Source organism: Tenrec ecaudatus, chromosome 11, assembly GCF_050624435.1.
Source record: "Tenrec ecaudatus isolate mTenEca1 chromosome 11, mTenEca1.hap1, whole genome shotgun sequence".
Lineage (NCBI taxonomy): Eukaryota > Metazoa > Chordata > Mammalia > Afrosoricida > Tenrecidae > Tenrec > Tenrec ecaudatus.
The window spans coordinates 4940278-4960434 of record NC_134540.1 but is presented as its reverse complement, the minus strand read 5'-3'; the positions used below and the strand labels follow the sequence as shown (position 1 = coordinate 4960434).

Sequence of the window (20157 nt, the reverse complement as noted above, 5' to 3'; positions counted from 1 at the left end):
GGTTAAGCAAACAGTGACACAAGGAGAGCTGGACGTGCCCTGAGTTAGAGTTACCACGACGTGGCCTGGGACGTGAAAGCCCTCTCTTCACCTAGCGGAACTGACTCTGCTGTTAAGAGTCATGTGTATATAAATCCAGACACAACATTCCACCTCTTCCTGTGTGCGCCAATCCTCAGCTGGTCGCTCTGGGAACCTTGCGTTCACTGTCACAGTACCTAAAGAGAGAGGTGCAGGGCAGCTGCCTGCAACAGCAGCTGCCCTGGGACTAGTCACACATAAAGGTTACCAGGGAGCATCACAGTGCACAGAATGATAGAATTAAAGCCTCTCCCTCATGTTTATATGATTGCCTTTCAAGAAAACCCTCGCAGTTTGATAAATGTTCTCTATTGTCTTCAGTCTTATGCCCTCACTGAAACGTGGTGACTTCTCCCAAAACATGACTAAAACAGCAGCTTGTGTGTTATGTATGAGTGGACTTCTAAGAGTTCGTGCAAGGTGTAATTACAAGACAGGTGTTGAGGTTTTTGTTTTATTCAAATTGCTAAGAAATCTTTTACAAAGCCCCAGTGCCATCGGGTCAATTCTAACTCACAGCGGCATTACCAAACAGAACAAAACTGTCCTTTGGGGTTTCCAAGAAGACAGCCCCCTCTTTGGCCCTCAGAAAGCAACTGGTGTGTTCCAACTGCGGGCCTTGCCTGCCACCCTACCCCAGAGCAGGGCCATGATGATAAAACACAAGATTAAACCCAAATCAGACTTAAAAGAAAGACATTTAAACACTGAATTAAGCTCTCCCAAGCCCTAACTAGCAAAGGCAATAATAACAGAGAGAAGAAGTGCTCAAGTGCTCATCTTAAGTGGCTCAGTTGGCAAATTAAAGTGAGGACAAGAGTCGACGGCTGTGGCAGATTTGCCCAGTGAGAAGGAAACCAGATATCAAAGGTAATGCTTCCTTCTGCCCAGTACAAAAGACTCCCTTCCTCCAGCCCACCACCCCTCCAGTCCCAGAAGCACAGTCGATCATGTCACTCATTGTCACAGCCCAGAAGGGCCATCGCCATGAATCAGCAACCTCCCACCCACACCCACAGCCCAGTCCAGCCCCTCGGAGCTCTCACTGCAAGAAGAAACCCACTAGCTTCGTTCCAAAGCTCTGGGCCTTAGCGCTCCCGGGCCACTCTGAAGCACACTCCTTTTCCACCAGGCACACTCCACCCTTTTCAAAAGCACTGGTGCAGATAGGAACTGGAACCACAGGGAATTCAGGACAGATGAATCCCCCAGGACCAGTGGGGAGAGTGGCGATACTGGGAAGGTGGAGGGAAGGTGAGGGAGAAGGGGGAGCAGATGACAATGATCTGCATAAAACCTCCTCCCTGGGGGACAGACAGCGGAGAAGTGGGTGAAGGGGACGTCAAATGGTGTAAGATATGACAAAATAATAATTTATAAATTATCAAGAGTTCTTGGGGGAGTGGAGAGCAGGGAGGGAGGCGGAAAATGAGGAGCAGATACCAGAGGCTCAAGTATAAAGCAAATGTTTTGAGAACAATGAGGGAAACCAATGTATAGGAGAGGCTTGACACAATGGATCTAATTGTGGAATGTGATGAGTTGTATGAGCCCCAGATAAAATGATTCAATAAGATAGATAGATGGATGGATGGATGGATGAAGCGGCCCCTGAATCACGACACCTTCCCAATCTCTGTGAACAGAGTGCAACAACACGGTTTCCATGCACAGCTCGTCACACTGCCATCTCAAATGCCATCACTCAGGTACATTCCAAGCGAGCCAGGCCTGGGCTCGATGCTGCTTCCGTCCCACCCATCTGCTAGCTGGCCCAGAGGAGTGGGCAGTGTCCGGTAAGCACAGGAATTTTTCTAGCCAGGACTAGAGTTCACATAGGTCACATCATGCACTCATGGGTAAGTCATCTGCAGGAAGCCTCAGCCCCCCAGCGCAAGTGGGTGTGATTTTTAAAGCTGCACACAAGGCTGGCCCTCAGGAGCAGCATGGCACCTCTGTACTAAGATTAGTCACAGCAATACCTATGCCAAGATAAAAAACGAAACAAAGCAAGAAGGCCTCCAGCAGCAATTTTACAGAGCTCAAGCTGCTTAACAAGTAGCCAGTTGAGACCTTATTACTAAGAGTACACACAAAGCCGTTTCCAGCCTGAGACTTTTAAGTATATACATTGTTTTGCTCCCTCAACCAAAGAAAGTCAGCAAGATGCTGACATGCAGATGATTCTGAGGCGCACTGCGTGAGAAGTCAGAGAGCAAGGGTGGGCAGTGAGGACAAAGGTGCGCCTCACCCAAGCCATGGTCTTTGCAATGGCCTCAGAAGCACATGGAAGGTGCAAGATGGAAGAGTTGATGCCTCAGAATGAGAGCTCATGAGGCACCCACATGGAGAGTACCGTGGACCACCAGAGGAACAAACAGATCTGTCTCAGATGAAGTACAGCCAGTGTGCTCCTGAGAAGCAAGGATGGTCTGAGAGATCTGAAATAATCATTTTTCATTTACCAAGGGGTCACGCAAGTGGGGGGGCAGGGGAAGGTAAAAAGAGAAGCTGATACCAAGGGGTCAGAAGAACCGGGGCGAGGGGGGCTAAAAAGAGGAGCTGACACCAAGGGCTCAAATAGAAAGTGAATGTTTAGAACATGAGGAGGGTAACTATGTACAAATATGCTCGATACAATGGATGTATGGACTGTTGGAAGAGCTATAAGGTGACCACACGTCCCGCTTTTGGTGGGACAGTCCCAATTTTTAACAATTTGTCCTGCGTCCCACAGCGTTTTTTAAAAGTCCCAATTTTTGGAGAGAATGCACAATGAGCTAGAGTATACTGTTTTCAGCTGCCATGTGGCTATTTCGCCAGGATATGAGTCTTATCAATGGTGTCCGGCTGGTGTCCCACTTTACCAATGTTAAAATCTGGTCACCTTACTATGAGAGCCCCCAATAAAATGATCTTTAAAAAAGAGAACTATCTTAAGCATCTAAAATTATCTATAACAAAATAAACTGCGGGGAACCCATTATTGCTAATGTTGACATTTTTGTACTGTTTGCTTTAGATTTTTAAGTAAATAAAGCTTGTGTGCAGTTGGAAAAAAAAGCAGCAAGAACGGCGAGATTTGGTCTCATGCACGGTACTTAACAGAGAAGCCTCCAGCTTGGTACGGTCAGCAGGTCATGGGGGACCACCCTTGGGAAGATGGGTTGGCACAGAGGCTACGATGGGCTAGGGCAGGACCCACAACATTGTTTCGGTGCACCAGAGCTCCCCAAGGATTGGAACTGACACAACAGCTCCTACAGGTCTTCCAGCATGAACCAGCAGTTTACCCAAGAGCAACTACACGAAAGAGCATGTAAGTGAGCAGGTAAGGTGATTGCTGACCGCCCATCCTAATATGGAAACACTTCTTCCAATGAAGGTGGTTTTAGTTTGCCCTTTATGCTGTTTCCTCACCATTCAAGCTGCCGCCGAGGAGTGAGATAGCTTGGAAAGCCTTCTAGTGCTCGATGGCTTTCCCAGTCAGTGATTTACTTAGAACTGAGTCATGGGCACAGGACACCACCACAGGAGCGCCCAAAGCTAGGCGCTTACTGCGTGCCAACTGAGAAGCAGAGCTTAAATCTGGAGACCACCCAGCAAGCCATAAATAAGCCTCTCTCCCAAATCCATGGTCAGCTAACTTGAGCTAATCTCCCACCAAGAATCTTCTCTTTGTGGTTTCTGAGATAACCTTTACAACTCTGAACTCTCAATCCTCACCTTCCCCCTCTCCCCCTCCCCATGATTTAGTGCCTAGGACAGTGGTTCTCAACCTGTGGGTTTCGACCCCTTTGGGGGCTGAAAGACCCTTTCACAGGGATCACCTGATTCATAATAGTAGCAAAATGACAGTTATGAAGTAGCAAAGAACATAATTTTATGGTGGGGGGGGGGAGGTCACCACAACATGAGGAACTGTATTCAAGGGTCATGACACTAGGAAGGCTGAGAACCACTCCTCTAAGAGGAAGACTCTAGGCCACACCCAAGGGTTTATCTCTCCTTAGGCAGAGGCAGGGCTCCAGAATCCTCCCGATAGCAGCCTGGAGCTAGCCTGATAAAAACCAGCCTCAGGGGAGAGGGTCTGGATACAAATAAGTCCTATTTTAAAAACTGCAAGGTCTGTGGTTCAAAACCCACTAGGTGTCCCACTGGATAAAGAGGCAGGCTGGCTTTCTGCTCCTGAAAAGATTTACAGACTCAGAAACCCAGAGAGCAGTGGTTTTCAACCTTCCTAATTTATTTCTCACCCATGAAGCTTTCTATCCCCTTAAAACCTTTTCCTTAAGAAGCCCCCAGGATCACGCTATGTCTTTGGAGAAAATCTATCCACCATAATGTCACCATAAACTCTCTGCCTTGCATTTACCTGGTCGAGCAGATCCCCTTGGAAGCCAGTCTTGACTAGCCTTTCATTCTGAAGGCCCCTTAATGAGACTATGACAAGTGTGTGACTTAGAGGACATGTCTGTAGTCACCCATGGACTGCACACACACGTCTTGCACGGAAGGAGCCTGCGAGTATATGGCCTTCCACGCTGATTGACCTAACTCTCCCTCAGAAGTAATGGGCCTTCTTCTGGAAGAACCCCAGGGTGTCCTTGACCGCTGACCTAAGAACTGCTAAAGGAAATCTGGTACTTCAAACCTCACCCCCACCCCCTCGGGTCCACGGGGAGAAGGAAAAGCATAGGCAGCCATGTGCTCTGTGAAGATGAAATTAAACCACAACCTGAAACCCGCTGCTGAGCCAATTTCAACGCACAGCGAGCCTGTAGGGCAGAGGGTTTCCATGGCGGGAAATCGGCATGAGAGCTGGCAGCCTCTCCTCTCCCTCACAAAGGGGACTGGTGGGTTCAAACCACCACTGCTGATGAGCGCGGAGCCTCCGGGCCTCCACCTGCAGCTTAATCACTGCGTCAGCACAGATTCACGCTATGGAGTCAAGCCAAACCCTACACAGCAAGGCTACTCTGTAGCCCAGGACGACATCAGAAATCTGAGTTGGGGGGCTGGGGGGGAGCAGCTACCACCACTACACTCCTCCTCCAGCGGGAGGTAGGCGCAGCCTCTTTCCTTCATAGCCACACACAGTGAACTGAACAAACTGTACCCCAAAGACCTAGTGCTGGGTGCCCGCTATCTCCTACTCTTTACAAGCAAGCCACACCTGCGGAACTTTCTTTTATCCATCTGTTTTGAATGACACTTAATGACTTTCCTGTGTTCACTAATCTTAGCATTTCTTCTATTACCTGTTTTTAGACATTTTCTACATAGAGCATTTATCTACAATATCTATTCTGTTCTAACCAAGCAGAACCCATTTGCTAGAATAATTGAGCAACGATTTGGATGCATCTCTCTCAGGACAGAGATGGAGCTTTCTACTCCACAGTTAGTCCCGGATGCCCACAGGGGCAATTCTAGTCTGTGCTATAGGGTCACTGGGAGGTGGAATGGACTTGACAGCAGGAAGCTTGGTTTGGGTTTTCTCTCAGGAGACGATTAATTCTAGTGGAACACGCTGTCTAGAGCAAGTGCTGCCAACACAGCGCCAGGGGTCAGGCTTCTGGAGCAAAACAAACTTGAAAAACCGCCACTACTTACTATGTGGCCTCAGTCTGAGTCCTGGGCTTAAGGGTCAAAGGGGCACGCAGTGACCTAGTGGAATAGCATGCGTGAGGGGGCAATCTAGAGGAGGGGCTTCAAAAGGCATGTGGGGAAAGCCCCCATGTGCACGCACCGGTACACAGGGAGCATCTGAAGGTTACCCACCTAGCATGAACACCGAAGACCATCCTTGAGTCGCTGGGGCTCCAAAAGGCCTAGAGGAGCCATACCCCTCATCTCCAGTTTCCAAAGCCACAGGGGGGTTCGTGGCAACCTCAAAATAGATTACACACATACGGATGTCATGTGTGGACATATGTACTCGTATTTACACAATCTCTCCCCAGAACTACATACGCGCACGCACACACTTCAGACATCTTTCTCCACTGTCTTGCCCAGGAAGCAGATGTGCAGCAGACATAACCGGCCCCCTCAGAAATCCTATTTGAATGTCTCAGAGACAGTTTAAAGCCACCCTTCAGCTCACTGAGGGGACTCTGCACCTGCCCTTCAAACCCTGCCCAGCCGTCCTCGGCTGCTCTTCTCTTGGCCCTCAGGCCACTCTGCAGCGCAGGGTTCTGTCTGCACAATTCCACCTCACAGTGACCCACAGGACGTCCAGACGGGCACCTCCATAGGAGCAGCCCTCTGCCAGCAGCAGCTGGCAGGCTCAAACCACCAACCTTTCAGACAGCAGGAGCACCCCGCATCACGTGCGTGCGTGCGTATAATTTTGCTTGCTACCGTTTTTCTTGAGAAGCTACCTTGCTTCTTTGTCCCAGTCATAGCAGTGTGGTAAAGACCCCATCCCACCTTTGTCAAGTGGTCTCCCAAGAGAGCTGATATCCAGTGCCATCACACCCAGGGACCACAAAAGGTCACACTTAAGGGATTTAAAGGGAAGATGTTTTTTTCTAAGGACTGGTCTCCCTGACCGGCCCAAACTACTCCCTCTAGGGAAGGCTACAGCTGCGCTTCCAAGGCAGGTCGGATTTGTTCATCCTGCTGGCCGCCCACGGTCCACCAACATTCCTCACCAACACGGAATTCCAAGTCATCCCTTCTTCTTCCTTATTCCGGCATACAGTGCACAGGAGGTGACTGAAATCCACGCCTGGATCAGGTCCTCGGAGTGGCACTTTGAAGACCACAGGGCAACCTTGTCTGATCGCTGGGCCGCTGCGTCCTTGAGTCCACTGTGAGGCCAAGTGAGATGAACCCGACAGCTCCGCGCAGTTTCCCTCCCGGGTGGCAGGGTGCTGGTGCTGCTGCTCCCTGGCTCGTTGTGAGGGTTTTGTTTCCTCTCCTCCATGAAGAGAGCCTTCCTCCAATTTTAATGCTGTGCTCCTCTTCTCAGCGAGCAGCAGCCTCCCGGCAGCCGTTTGAATGAGCACCTGTGGGTCTAGAGACAAGGCCTGCGCCAGCCGCCGCAAGTGCTCTGCACACTGATCCCACATTTGTCAGAATCCACGGGGTCGGATGCCTCTGCGGAGCCAACAGAACACAAACACAAGCATCTTCTGGATAGTCTCTGCCATAAGCCAAGGTACACCTGACGTCAGCACAGTGATCCTGACTCGACTTCCTCGTCTGAAGCCAGCTGGAACCTCCAGCACCTCCCCATCAACATGCCGGGAGCAGTAGGCAGAGCGCCTAGTTGGGCACCATGAGGGCTGGAGACGGCTGCCACTGCGCACCCTCACACGCTCTGTGCAGTGTCGTTCAGGTGCATATTTGTTTCTAGTTTTAGAGCATTCTTTTTAACACTTAAAAGTCTAATTTAAGTACTCTTAGAAAAATAGGAACAGTATGTTTCCTTTACCCCAACCCCTCAAAAATTAGATGTCCCGGGTTATTAATGGAACAGGTCACAGTAAAGCCCACCAAAGCTTGTCCAGGAAGGACACGCAAAGCCTTTCTCACAAGGTAGAAACACAAGAGACTCAGGAGTCCCAGCCCTTCCTCTGCATTCCTTGGGTTTCCTCAGAGGCCATGTGAGCTGAGCTTGGCACAAGGCAGGGGGCGGGGCAAGTCCTCCTAACACTGAAGTGAGGCTGCTGAGCGCTCAGTGTGTTTAAAGGGGAGGGGGTGCCTACGGGGAAGGGGGGGGGAAACCTAATTTCTAAAAATTAAATGATAAAATGTCTTCTAGAATATTAAATTTTCAAAAAAAGAAACAAATTCAGGAGGTACATACCCCATGCTGAGTGGAATAGCCTGGAGTGGGTGGGACTGCGGACATCCGAAGGACATTAGTGCACCTGACTACTTTTATATCACATTCCAATCTGCTTTGCTGCAGGTGTCCATCCGAGACACCTATCAACAAGCCACGACATTAACATGAAAAACAAATGTGAGCTATTAGCTAACAGAAGCGGGGTTTCTAGAGCCTCTAAACCCACTTTCACAATGGCTGCTCTAGATGCTTACAGCCGACTTGATTCTGACTGGTGGCAACCGGTCCGCAGGGTTTCAGGGCTGCGGCCTTTCAGAAGCAGGTGGTCCAACCTGCCTACTGAGGCACCTCTGGATGGCTTCACACTGCTAGGCGTCAGGCACCTAGTCCACCGTGCCATCCCGGGACCCTGAGTAATGATCCACTCTGGGCAATGAGATGGGTTTACCTCGACTTCATGTGTTTGTTCGTGTGGAAATGTTTAAACACATAACTCAAATTTTAAAAATAAATTACAAGAATAAAAACCAAACAGAAGATAAACAGATATAAATGACTGAGAAGCATTCGAAGCGATCCAGAAGAAAAGAAACTGCCACCGAGGCACTCACAAATCAAAGCTGTCCTGCGGGGGTCTCTGACCCGCCGCTCTTTGCAGGGGCAGGCAGCCTCACGGTTCTCCTGGAAGCTGATGGTGAATTTAAACTGCTGACCTGACAGGTATCTCAGGGGGACACAGTGGTCAAAATAGCTAGGCACAGCTCAGTCCCGAAGGTGAGGTTTTGCCAAGGAACTCAACATGACAGTCATGAAGGAAAAGCCTCCCTGCTGGAATGTGGCCTCGGCTCTGGCTTTGCCCAGTAAATACTAGCTTATCTCAGCCTGCTCCCTTATCTTTGAGAAAACAAACAAAAGCCAACACCCACCACCACCCCCAAAAAAGGTGGCATGCTATCTGATTCCATTTATGAGTGAGACTAAAAATTAAGTGGAAAAAATTTAAATTGAAAAATCATGAATTTTTCCATAAACTCTACAAAACCCCTCCTCTCCAACATTCTTAAAGCGACAAAATGATAAATTAGTGGGGAATGGAGGAACTATAAAAAGGGGACACCAGGATGCTAAAACTTCCTTATTTTGCCCATGGCAATAGGCAAACAAAGCTGCCCAAGTGATGAAATTCCATGAACTAAATACACACACACACACACACACACACACACACAGAACAAACACAACTGGGAAATCTGACTCAGCCAGGTGGATCACATAAAACAATGCTGGTTGTGATATTTACACTACAATGATCCAAGATGTCACCACTGGGGGAAGCTGGGTAGAGCAGGTGGAGAGCTGGTCACCCTCACAACAGCCCTCCAGTTAAGGAGGGTCTTTTAAGGAGAAGGGTGGGGGCCACAATGGGCAACTAACAGGAAGTGCTCTGATGGGGGTCCATGGAGGGTCACTTCAAACACAACTCTGGGGGCCCAGCGCTCATCACCTTACTCTGAGCTGAACCCCCATTATTAGTCTGCCCAGCTTGATGGTAGTCTCCACACATAGGACAAGGCTGGCAGGGGCCCATGTGTGTCCCCCCTCGGCTATGTCCTCTCCATGAGGGCACCATTTGCCGAGGCTCCTGGCTGCATCCCTCACCTAAAGCAGGCTTGTCACCTTGCAAGCATACATTATCACCGTGTCAGACGAAAGGTCTAATAAAAGTCTCTGCCACCGACTTGGGGTACTTTCCAGTAACACTGCGGAAACCTTGGCCAACTGGCTCAAGGGAAATGCCCGCCCTGTGTCCGTGGATGAAAAGGGATGATCAGGTGTAAACAAAATCACAAAGCTATCCTGACAGGCAGCCACAGCTCAATACTTGGTAGCAATTTAATTAGTCTTATAGTTACTTTTCCCCAAACACATGGGAGGGAAAGGCCACATTAGAGTTAACTACAGATTCAAATTCAACAGTATTTCCTAACATGGGCTAGACCAAAGAGTCGCCATGTGTCTGTCAGGCAATGCACCGACAATGTCACATGCAACCCTCATGACAGCCGTGAGGTCCCAGTCCTTGGGCAAATGTCAAGTCATCGGGGCCCAACCGGACCAAGCCTACTGCCCCGTGGGGTGCGCAGCAGTCTGCAATGTCCTCCCGCACAGCCACTGTCAGCTCTGAGGGAGGTACTTGTTAGTATCCTCATTTTTATGCTGAGAAAAATTGAGGCTCAAAATAAATGTCCCCAAAGCCACCAAGCTAATAATGGAGTCCAGATTCCCCCTCAGATCTGTCTTAGTCTAAAGACTCCCCCACTACCTAAACCTGTACCACCATAAAATGCAGTGCTACTGGGGAAAAATCATCAATCTACTGGGGTTCATCTACAGCAGTGTGTAGAAAGAAGAGCAAGATCATCAAGATGTAGCTGCGGAAACCCCGAGAGCGCCCGTAACTAAAATGACTGCTATCAGTCTAGCTAACTAAAGGAGCTCTGGAGCCATAGGGGTCACGTGTTCAGGCGCTGTAAGGTATGAAACTACCAGCCGCTCCAAGGGACAAAGACCGGGCTCTCTCTGCCAGTCTCGGACACTCACACGAGTGGTTCTATCCTGTCCTATTGGGCTGCTAAGAGTTGGAATGCACCGGAGGGCAGTGAGCTGTTGGTGGTGAGCGGAGCTGATTGATCCTACCAGAATTACATCTCCAAAATGCCAGCAAACCGAACCCGAATCAAACTTGATTAAACCATCCAGGATGCAGAGTCAGAAAGAAATAGGAAATGTCAGAAACAAGTGATTTAAACAAACAGTACCGTTCAACCAGTCATGGCCAATGCAAGAATGTGACCAGTGCAACACAGAGCAGAGGGAGAGAGTGTAACACACAGTATGTGCAAAAGATAACAAAAGAAACACGTCTCCCTTTCAAAGGTAAATCGTCATTGCAACTCTGCATCATCAGAAGAGTGTTGCCATTTTCCCAAGCTTGGGAAATGGCATTCTCCCCAGCTCCTCCTCCGAGGTCCCTCTCAAGTACCTGAAACAACACCGAGACAATTCTGCACACGGAAGGCTGACCAGAAAGAGGGGCCTGTCCCCCAGCTCAGGGGGACAGTCTTACGCCCGATGGAAAGAAAACCCTTTCCAATACAGGTCACCACAGACAAGAAAGGCCCCGAAAGGAACGTTAGAAATCTCCATGTCAACACTTCCAGTTTGTTCATGTTTGTAACGAATTCCATTCAAACCCACACCGGTAAGCTAAAATCCCTAAACATTTGCCAGAAGGGCTGAAATGATAACATAGCATTATAAACAGTATTGAGGGACAACTAAAACTGACTCGCAGTCCTGGTGGCTCGCTGTAGAATAAGCATGGAGCTGTTCAAATCCACCAGCATCGGGAGGGAAAGAGCTAAGGCTGTCAGGAAGAGTCTGCGGTAGCCCTCCCCGCACAGGGTCACTGTGAGTTGGAATCAACTTGATGACTGTGAGTTTAGTTTTATGCCTTGTACCCTATTCTCTAGTCTGTTATACTTCAGTGAAAGTCATGCCAGAGAGATCCAACAAAACTCGTCCTGCAGGCAGATCCGGCTTATCAGAGCAGTAGTAACTCTGTGCCTGTTCAGCTGAAGAAAGGCTACATTCTATCCCAGTTAAAGAAACACAGAGAGAAACTAAATGAATACAAACTGAAACTGTGTCAACTGATGCTTTGTAATCCGACTGACAAAATCGCAGGTTCTCAGACTAGCAAACCCTCTTGGGGCTGCGTGGTCTACTAATTACCCCAGGTGCTTCATTACAAGGAGAGGAGCAAGTGGGCTCAGCTGCAGAACTTCCAGTCAGGAAACACTGAAAGATGGCAGATCCGCTAGGACGTACACAAGGTGAGATGTAAAAGATTCAGAGCCAGCATAAACCTATAAATCTATGGTCTCCAGCTGAACAGATATGCCCACCCTACCACACCACTCAGACCAGGATCAGCCCTCTCCCCAGCCCCACCCCAGGTCCCTAGAATCACACCACAGGGGCATGAGGCTCCAGCCAAATTGTGAGAAAACTGCCAGAAGCTAAACCACACACACGTACCCTGCCATGGAATCCAGTAACTCTTAAATGATGGAATGGTCATTTAAAAATGCCTCTCGTATTAACTGGCCACCCTCAGTAAACCACACACATGACTTCACCTTCCCGAGACCTGGACCAGTGACCACCTTGAAGCCCACTGCTCCTGTTTCCCTCTCCTCCACCCATCTTCACCACCTGGTACATGAGGCTCGTTCTGTCCTTACTCCACCACTTCCTGGGTTCCCTGGAAAACAGCCTGGCAAAGGCCTGCTTAAACAGACAAGCACATTTTAAAGCTGCCTTTTCCTGGGGACCAGCTGACCACGTTGGGCTCCAGGTCTCACGGAGGGAGAGCAACTCTGGAAGGAAGCCGGTATCTGGAATGCAAACTTGCTGCCGGTCAGCAAACCCCTGATGCCCCAATTAGCCTCCTGAAGTGCTTCCACCTCACCAAATACATTGGCACCAACGTCAAGCCCACCGCACTCAGAGACGTGGGCTCCAAAACGCAAGTTTCTGGGGACATGCTCCTTTTAAAAAAAGCCTCGTGGAGCAATTCCGTAGTGCAAATCCGTGCAAAAAAAAATCGTGCCAAGTTCACTTACAGTAACACACACCTGCTCCCAATGCCCACGTTAAGTAACTGCCCGTCAAAATATGTTCGGAGCTAAACGTAGTGTTTTTCCTTGGGTTTGGAAAGGCCTAGTCCCAATTAGCTAGTAGTCATCGCCAGCACCTGCTCCCTTTCCTCTTTCCTGGTCGGCGCCTTCGGTGAAACTGACCACACGTGCACGGGCGGGGTACACAGCGGGCGCTGGGCCAGCTCAGTCGCTCCCCGGAGCACGCCCGTCCAAGGGGGCCGGATACCAAGTTGCAGGAGGCCCGGCCCCCTCCAGACCCGCATCGCAACCTTCTGATTGCCACTCGGGGACCTACGAATCCCGGAACCTCCGCCTTCACTCTAGCCAGCACCCCGGCGCGCACTCCAAAGCGTCAGCTCCCAGCCTCCCCTTCCTTCGAAAGCACGCGCAACCTGCAAAAAGACTTTCTCCCACCAGCCAGCCGCCAACTTTTCCGCAGCTTGCCACCCAATCCGGAGGAGTGGGGGACCCGCCCTCCCCGGCGGCACCCCAAAGCCCAGCGGGCCCCGCTCGGCCTGGGCGCGCAGCACACACGTGTCAGCAAACCCAGCCCCTTTCCACACACACCCCGGAAACGACACCCCCTTCTCGGGCGCTCGGCGCGCCGCCGCCCATCCCCCGGCCTCCCCGCCCCCACTGCCGTCGCCCCCGCCGCCCCCGCTCCGAGCCGCCCCGCAGTGCCCGGTGCGCCGCAGGCCCGGAGGAGGCAGCGGGCCAGGCCTAGGCCGGCACTCGGCGCGGCGAGCGAGCGGAGCCCCGGGGCCCCTCCACCGCCCCGCCCGGCCTGCCCTCCGGGCCTCACTCACTTGCCAGCCGCGCTCCATCGAGTCCCCCGGCGCTGCCGGCGGCTCCAGCTCCGGCGCCCGGGACCCCCAGGTCCGGCTTCTTGGGTCCCGGCGGCGGGGGCGGCCCGGCTCCCCCGCCCGGGAGCGCCCCCGGCGGAAAGCCGGCCCCGGGCGCGGCCGCCAGCGCCAGGGGGACGCTGTTGCTATGGAGGCCGAGGCCCGGGACGGCCCCGGCGGCGGGGTCCTCGTGCAGGAACTGACACTCCTCCCCGTAGAAGCAAGTCTTGTCCTTGGCGTAGTAGCGGCAGGACTTGGGCTTCAGCCCCACCGGCGCCCCGCCGGGGACACCCCCGGCCCCCGGCGGGGCCACCACCGCCACTGCCGCCGCCAGCGAGGAGGAGGGCGAGGAGGCGGCGGCCGAGGGGGGCGGGAGGCCGCCGCCACAGTTCATGGCAACGCCGCAGCCCCGTCTTCCGCTGCCGCCCGAGGAGCCGCCGCCACCATAGACCGGGGAGGGCAGGAAGCCGCGGCGGGGCCGGGCGGGTCTGTCCCGCAGCGGGAGCCGGAGCCGCCCGGGGAGAGGGGGAGGGGAGGGGAGAGGGAGGGGGCCGTCGGCGGGCGGGGGCGACTCGGGATTCTCCCTCCTCACTCACTCGCTCCTTCTCTTTTCTTAAAGGGGCCGCGCGGGACGCTGGGGCGGGCGGGCGCGCGCGCGGGCCCCGGCGGGGGAGGCCGGGCGCGCGGGGCTAGGGCCCCGGTGGCGGCAGCGGCAGCGGCCAGGGGGTGGGAAGGGCGGAGGGGGCGGTTGATTTTTAAATTCTGCCTCCACTCGCTCGCTCGCGCTCCGCTTCCTCCGACTTGTTTATTCCAGGTTCCTCTTCCTGAGCCGGCCGTCGCTGCTGCGCCTGCGCGCCCGCCGCGGGGGCTTGTGGGTAGCGGGCGCGCGCGGGGCTTCCCGGCCGGGCCGGGCGCTGCGGGGCCCCCGGTGTCCGCCGCCCGGCCGGGGGGCGAGCCGGCACGGGATAGGCAATGCCGTCGTGCTAAGAAGGTTGCCCTCCGTCTCCCTGAAGCCGGATGTCGGGAGCTGGGTTTTTTTAAATGGAAGAAATAAAATAGGAAAATGGCCTTTTTGGGGGGACGGACGTACTCCGACTCTCGTGGGACCGAATTTCTCCCAGTTTGCTCGCCCCCGTCCTTTCCTTTCCGGTCTCTGCTCTTACCCCCTGGCCCTCGAGGAGGCTGTCACCTGAACTTCCGCCCAAAGTCGGATCCAAAAAAAAGTGTATGCCAGCCGACTGGGCTCAGATCTATCCCGACGGGCCCTCGGAGGATTATTTCTGGAAGCTTAAGAGACTGCCTCATTCATGCCTGAAGATTGCACTTGGTTTCCTACATGCACGAGACCGCTCTTCTCTAACTTGCCTGGGCTGAATTTGGAGCTGGCTTTTCAAAGGCGGTTTCTGCTCTGGCCATGTAAATTTAACCATTTCCCCCTCAGGAATATCAGAGAACGGCTCTGAAGGAAGAAGTCATCGTTTGAACCTTGAAGTTTTTTCTTTGGAGCAGTTGTTCTCCCCTCTTCCCTCCCCCCTACCCCCCCGCAGTACTGCAGTCAGAAGACAGAATTGGGGGACTGTGGGCTGGCAGTTACTTCAGGAATGGTGCCAAACTGCAGAGGTGACTGAAGCGGATATATACCACATTGCCCATAAGATTTTTTTTTAAGTGGCCGGGGAGTTGGGGGTGGATTCCAATAAACCACAAGCTGGTAAGACGACTAGGACCCCAGTTCCAAAATCCTTTGAGAGGCTCCTCCCTCGAAGCATCTGGACCTGTTTGTGTATTTATTCAACGGATGTCTGTCATCCAGTGCCTGACTTCATCATACATTTCGGCACCTCCATGCAAACATAGACGTCTTTTGATGACTTAGAATGGAAGTTGATGGTGGCGCTGAGAGAGAGCCGCGAATCGTTAAACCCATGCTGGACTAATGAGCTCTGGAAAATAAGCGTGACAAATTGGTGTGCCAAGCAGGTTCTGTCCTAGGTTCTCCAAAAAAATGCCACTGAATCGATGAAAAACTCACAGACTTTTCACTGGAGTCAGGAACCTTGTCTTTCGCCCAGGGAATGGTTGGCAACTGCTGACCTTTTAAGTCACAGCCCATTGGGGGACAACTACGCTGAATATACAAAAATCAGGTAACAGCTGTTGCTGCTGGGCACTGATCTGGTTAGAGATAAAGCAATTTGGCATCAACATCTTGTTTGGCATGGCGTTTTCTATCACATCCTTATGCACAAGTAGAAGAGAGGTAGGAGACAATGCTACAATTAGGTGCCTTCGGGACCCTGGTTAGCCCACTGACTTATAGCAACCCAGAATAGGGCTTCCTGGTGGTAAAACCTACATCATTATCCAGCAGGAGAATCCATCTTCAAAGGCACACCTTGCTGCCTTTGCATGGATTCCGACTCGCAGCATACCTATCTCAGGAGGGTGTCCTGTATGCCTTTAAAGAGCAGACAACCTCGTCCCTCGCCCAGAAAATGGCTAGTCGGTTTCAACCGCCCACCACGGTAAGGCTTCCCTAACCCTGGGGTCCACCAGCGCTCCTCCGTCTTCATCTAAAGGCTGCTAAAGCTCCACAAACATTAACCGAGGAAGAGAGAAGTGACAGGTGCTTGTAACGCCCTTGCTGCCCTGCTCTCATTTTTGAGTAAAAGTTGAATCCCTGCAGGTGGCCACCACCGCAGGCGGGGGAGGGGGGAGAGTTGAATTCCTGCGGTGAGACATAAAAGGCCTACAGAGCTGGCTTGCAGTGTGCTGCATTTCCAGGTGGGTCACGTGATCCAGGAACTAAGGACTTGGCCTATGCATCAGCTTGATGGATGGGCCACTGCTCCCAATGCAGCTTCATACTGATGTTAAGTTTGTGAACCTAAATTCCACTTCCGGTGCATAAATGTGAAGTTTGTGACCCTGTATTTACCACTGTGGAAATAGGCAGGACCCCTGGTGGCACAGTGACTAGGCTACTGCTAATCACAGAGTCAGTAGTTTGAAATCATGACCTGCTCTTCTGAAGAAGAAAGATGGGGCTTTCTAGTCCAATAAACCAGTGGTTCTCAACCTTCCTAATGCCGCAGCCCTTTATTTTTTTAATTATTTTCATTTTTAATCATTTTATTGGCTCAGACAATTCTTATCATAATCTATACATAAATCCATTGTGTCAAACACATTTGTACATTTGTTGCCCTCATCATTCTCAAAACATTTGCTTTCTACTTGAGCCCTTGGTGTTAGCTCTTCATTTTTCCCCTCCCTCCCCGTGCCCGCCAAAGCCCTTTAATACAGTTCCTCATGTTGTGGTGACTTCCCAACCATTAATTTATTTTCATTGCTACTTTATAACTGTAATTTTGCTACTGTTATGAATTGGGCAACCCCTGTGAAAGTCATTTGACACCCCCCCCCAAAGGGTCATGGCCCACAGGTTGAGAACTGCTGCCATAAACAGTTATAATCTCAGAAGCCCACAGAGGCAGTTCTGCCCTGTCAGGGTTGCTGTGAGTCAGAATTGACTCGACAGATTGGTTCGGTGGGAATAGGCGGCAGGAGCCCCAGTGGTGCAGGGAGGTAGGTGTGGGGACTGTTAACCACAAGGTAGCAGTTGGAACCTGTAAAGAGAGAACATCTCAGAAACCCACAGGGACAGCTCTACCCTGTCCTATGAGTCAGCGTCAGTATGACAGCAGTAGGTTTAGTGTGTGCTATTAGGGAGTAGGGGAGAGGTACGTGAAAGAATCGCTGATAATAAATTCATCACCATCAGGAAAACTGGTAGGCACTGCTTTATCTAAAATCCTAAATATGTTCATTCTCTTGGGACGATTATTGTTTCACTTGACGCGTCAATCCTAAGACAATCTGAGGATGCCGTGCCATGTGGCCCTGCCATCTCTCCATCCCCCAAAGAAGTAAGCCAAACGGCAGCAGCTCTGTGCCCACCTGTGTTCATCGTAGCACGTTCTGTAAGAGCAACACAACACAAGCCCATCCGTGGGAGCATGGATAAGCGCGCTCTGCTACACGCACACAGCAGGATAGCATGCCTCTCTGAAACACAACGACGAAACTGCCAAACACCTCAGGACATAGCACATGATGCTCAGCAAAGGTAGCCAATCACATAGAGACACCTGCGTGACAGTTATTACAAAGGAACGAAGAAAACCAGGAAAGACGGTTTTCACACCAAAAGATTTGAAGCCTGTGTGAGGTAAGGGTGGGGTGTTGGGTGGGTGGTGAGGGGAGATGAGATGGACAAGGAGAGATGGGGCCGGGAGGGGGGAAGTGTTGGAGGGAGGGAGGAAAATAAGCAAAACGTTGTATGTTCCGGTATGTTCATTGACCTGAGACATATTGTCACTGGATACCATGGGCCCTCACAACGACCCCGCGGGACCAAGTAGGACTCCGTCCTTTAGTCTTCTCAGAGTGCTGGTGGCGCACTGGCTCCAATGGTGGCATTTAAACACTCCTCCTTCCATACAGATGTACAGCTTTGAAACTCTGCGGGCGATTGTGCCCCAGTGCATCACTGTGAATCAGGATTGATTCGAGGCAGTGGGTTGGGTTTTTGTTGATGATGATTAGAATCTTTATCGAAGCAGAGGACCAGATCTTTCTCCTTCCTGCCAAGCTGCTGGGTGAGTTTGAACCACCAACCTTCCGTTACTAGACAAGCCCTTACCCATTTGTGCCACCAAGCCAAAAAATCAAACTCACTGCCATCGAGTCGATGCCAACTTGCAACAACCCTGGAAGACAGGGTAGAACTATGCCCGAGAGTTCTCCAAACACAACTCTACAGGAGTAGAAAGCCTCATCTTTCTCCTGAGGAGCGGCTGGTGGTTTCGAACTGCTGACCTTGTAGTTCCCGAACCACCACCACCAGGACTCCTTGTTTGTGTCACCAACTCCTTTCTATTGTGTCAAAAAGGGGGAGGAAATAGCAAAAAAAAAATTCTAAAACTGTTGTTGGTCGCCATCAAGTCAGTTCCATCTCATGACGACGTCGTGTGCATAATAGAACTGGGCTGTAGGGTACTCAAAGCTGGACTTTTCAGAAATGGATCACCAGGTTTGTGTCCTGAGGCACCCTGCTGGGCTTGAGCCATCAACCTTTAGGCCAGTACTCCAGCTTTCAACCACCCAGTGACACAGTCTAAAACTGGGCTTAAGTAAAACCTAGTTTTACTCAAAATTGATGCAGACTCCTGGCAACCCTATAGGCAGCCCCTGTGCGTTTCTGAGACTGCAATTCCCCATGGGAGTAGAAAGCCTCATCTTTCTCTCTAGGAGCGCCAGCTGGTTTCGAACTTCAGCACCCACTGTGCAGCCCCTACGCCACCTACTGCGCCTCCCCAGCGACCCGTGTTTCTCAGAGTCCTTGTCACCATACCTGGTTCCACAGAATGCAAGTTGGTCCTGTTGAATGGCTCTATCGCTAAGGAAAGAAGCCTGGAGGTGCCGTGGTAAAGCTGCTGACAGCTAACCGGTGGGTTGCCGGTTCAAACACCCCAGCTGCTCCACGGGAGAAAAGACCTGGTCCTCTGCTTCCATAAGGCGGTATCTGTTCCTGTTGGGTGCTGTTGGTAGGTCCTTCCTCCCCACACATAACAACATCCACCAAAGATGACAACCCAGCAACCCCTCGGGGGCAATTCTCTGTTGCTGTAGTTGGAAACCGCTCCAGGACACCCTACAAGATCACTTGTTAAGGGAGGTTGGAAAGTACTGACGAAAGCACGGCTCGAGGTGCTGCGAGGCCTCTTCGGGGTCTTCCATAGATTGCTATCAGTCCAGTACCCGGAAAGCGTGCAATATGCATTATTTCCTCTGATGATGCAAACATGGGACACTTGTGCCTTCCTCGGTGATCCACAGAACACAGAGGCCCAGTCACTCTCCTCTGGTTTTCCTCTGCAGTCACGTGCCACTGAGCGCCCGTGACACACTCTGAGAGAGACAGGGCCTGGTGCGAGGGGCATACTGTGAACCTCAGAGGCAGACGGGCCCGGGAACAAGAACAGTGTGACCTAGGACACACGTTGCAAGGCAGGTACTGCCCCAGAACACCAAACTCTCTGCCATGGCGTCAATGCCAGCTCTTAGCGACCTTCCAGAACAGGTGGGGCTGCCCCTTTTGACTTTCCAAGGCTGTAACTGTTAATAGTAGAGAAGCCTGTCTGTCTCCTGAGCAGCAGCTAGTGGTTTCAGACTAACAACTTTGCAGACCGCAACTCACCGCATTACCATTATGCCACCAGGGTGCCTCAAGTTAGATCCAGTTCGTGTCTAATGTCAGTCATATTCATCTTAGTATCTAATGTTCAATGTACCTTTCTAAGCATTAAAAAAAATTAAAACCCAGGTACATGAAAGCATCCTTAACAGAATCAGTAATAATAATAATAAATGAATGTGCGTTGTTGAAAAATAGTCCCAATTGTTACTATGGGCCATTGCGTTTACCTTGAATTTTTAACATACCAGACTTTACCGGGACCGAGAGAACAGCCATATAGGCAGTCAGACATGGCCCCAATGGAGGTCATGGGTGACATGATTGAAAAACCCTCCGACCACACCTCACAGGGTTTTGCCTTGCCTTGTACTTCATTCGTCCCTAAAGGATGAAAGCACCATCCCAACGCCATCAAAGGAGCCCTGGGAGCAGTGTGCTTAGATATTG

At 51.4% G+C, this 20157-nt stretch overlaps 1 protein-coding gene across 2 annotated transcripts in view; it reads right to left on the bottom strand.

Moving 5' to 3' along the window:
* The window catches only part of PAN3 (poly(A) specific ribonuclease subunit PAN3), a 101700-nt gene extending 87395 nt beyond the window's left edge, over positions 1-14305 (bottom strand). Inside the window, exon 1 of one of the 2 annotated variants that reach the window (XM_075562801.1) lies at positions 13413-14305. In XM_075562801.1, the coding sequence (XP_075418916.1) occupies positions 13413-13842 (430 nt within the window). In that variant the 5' untranslated portion in view covers positions 13843-14305. The remainder of the gene's footprint in view (positions 1-13412) is intronic. The other variant, XM_075562802.1, reaches the window with a different exon arrangement.
* Between the last annotated feature and the right edge of the window lie 5852 nt (positions 14306-20157).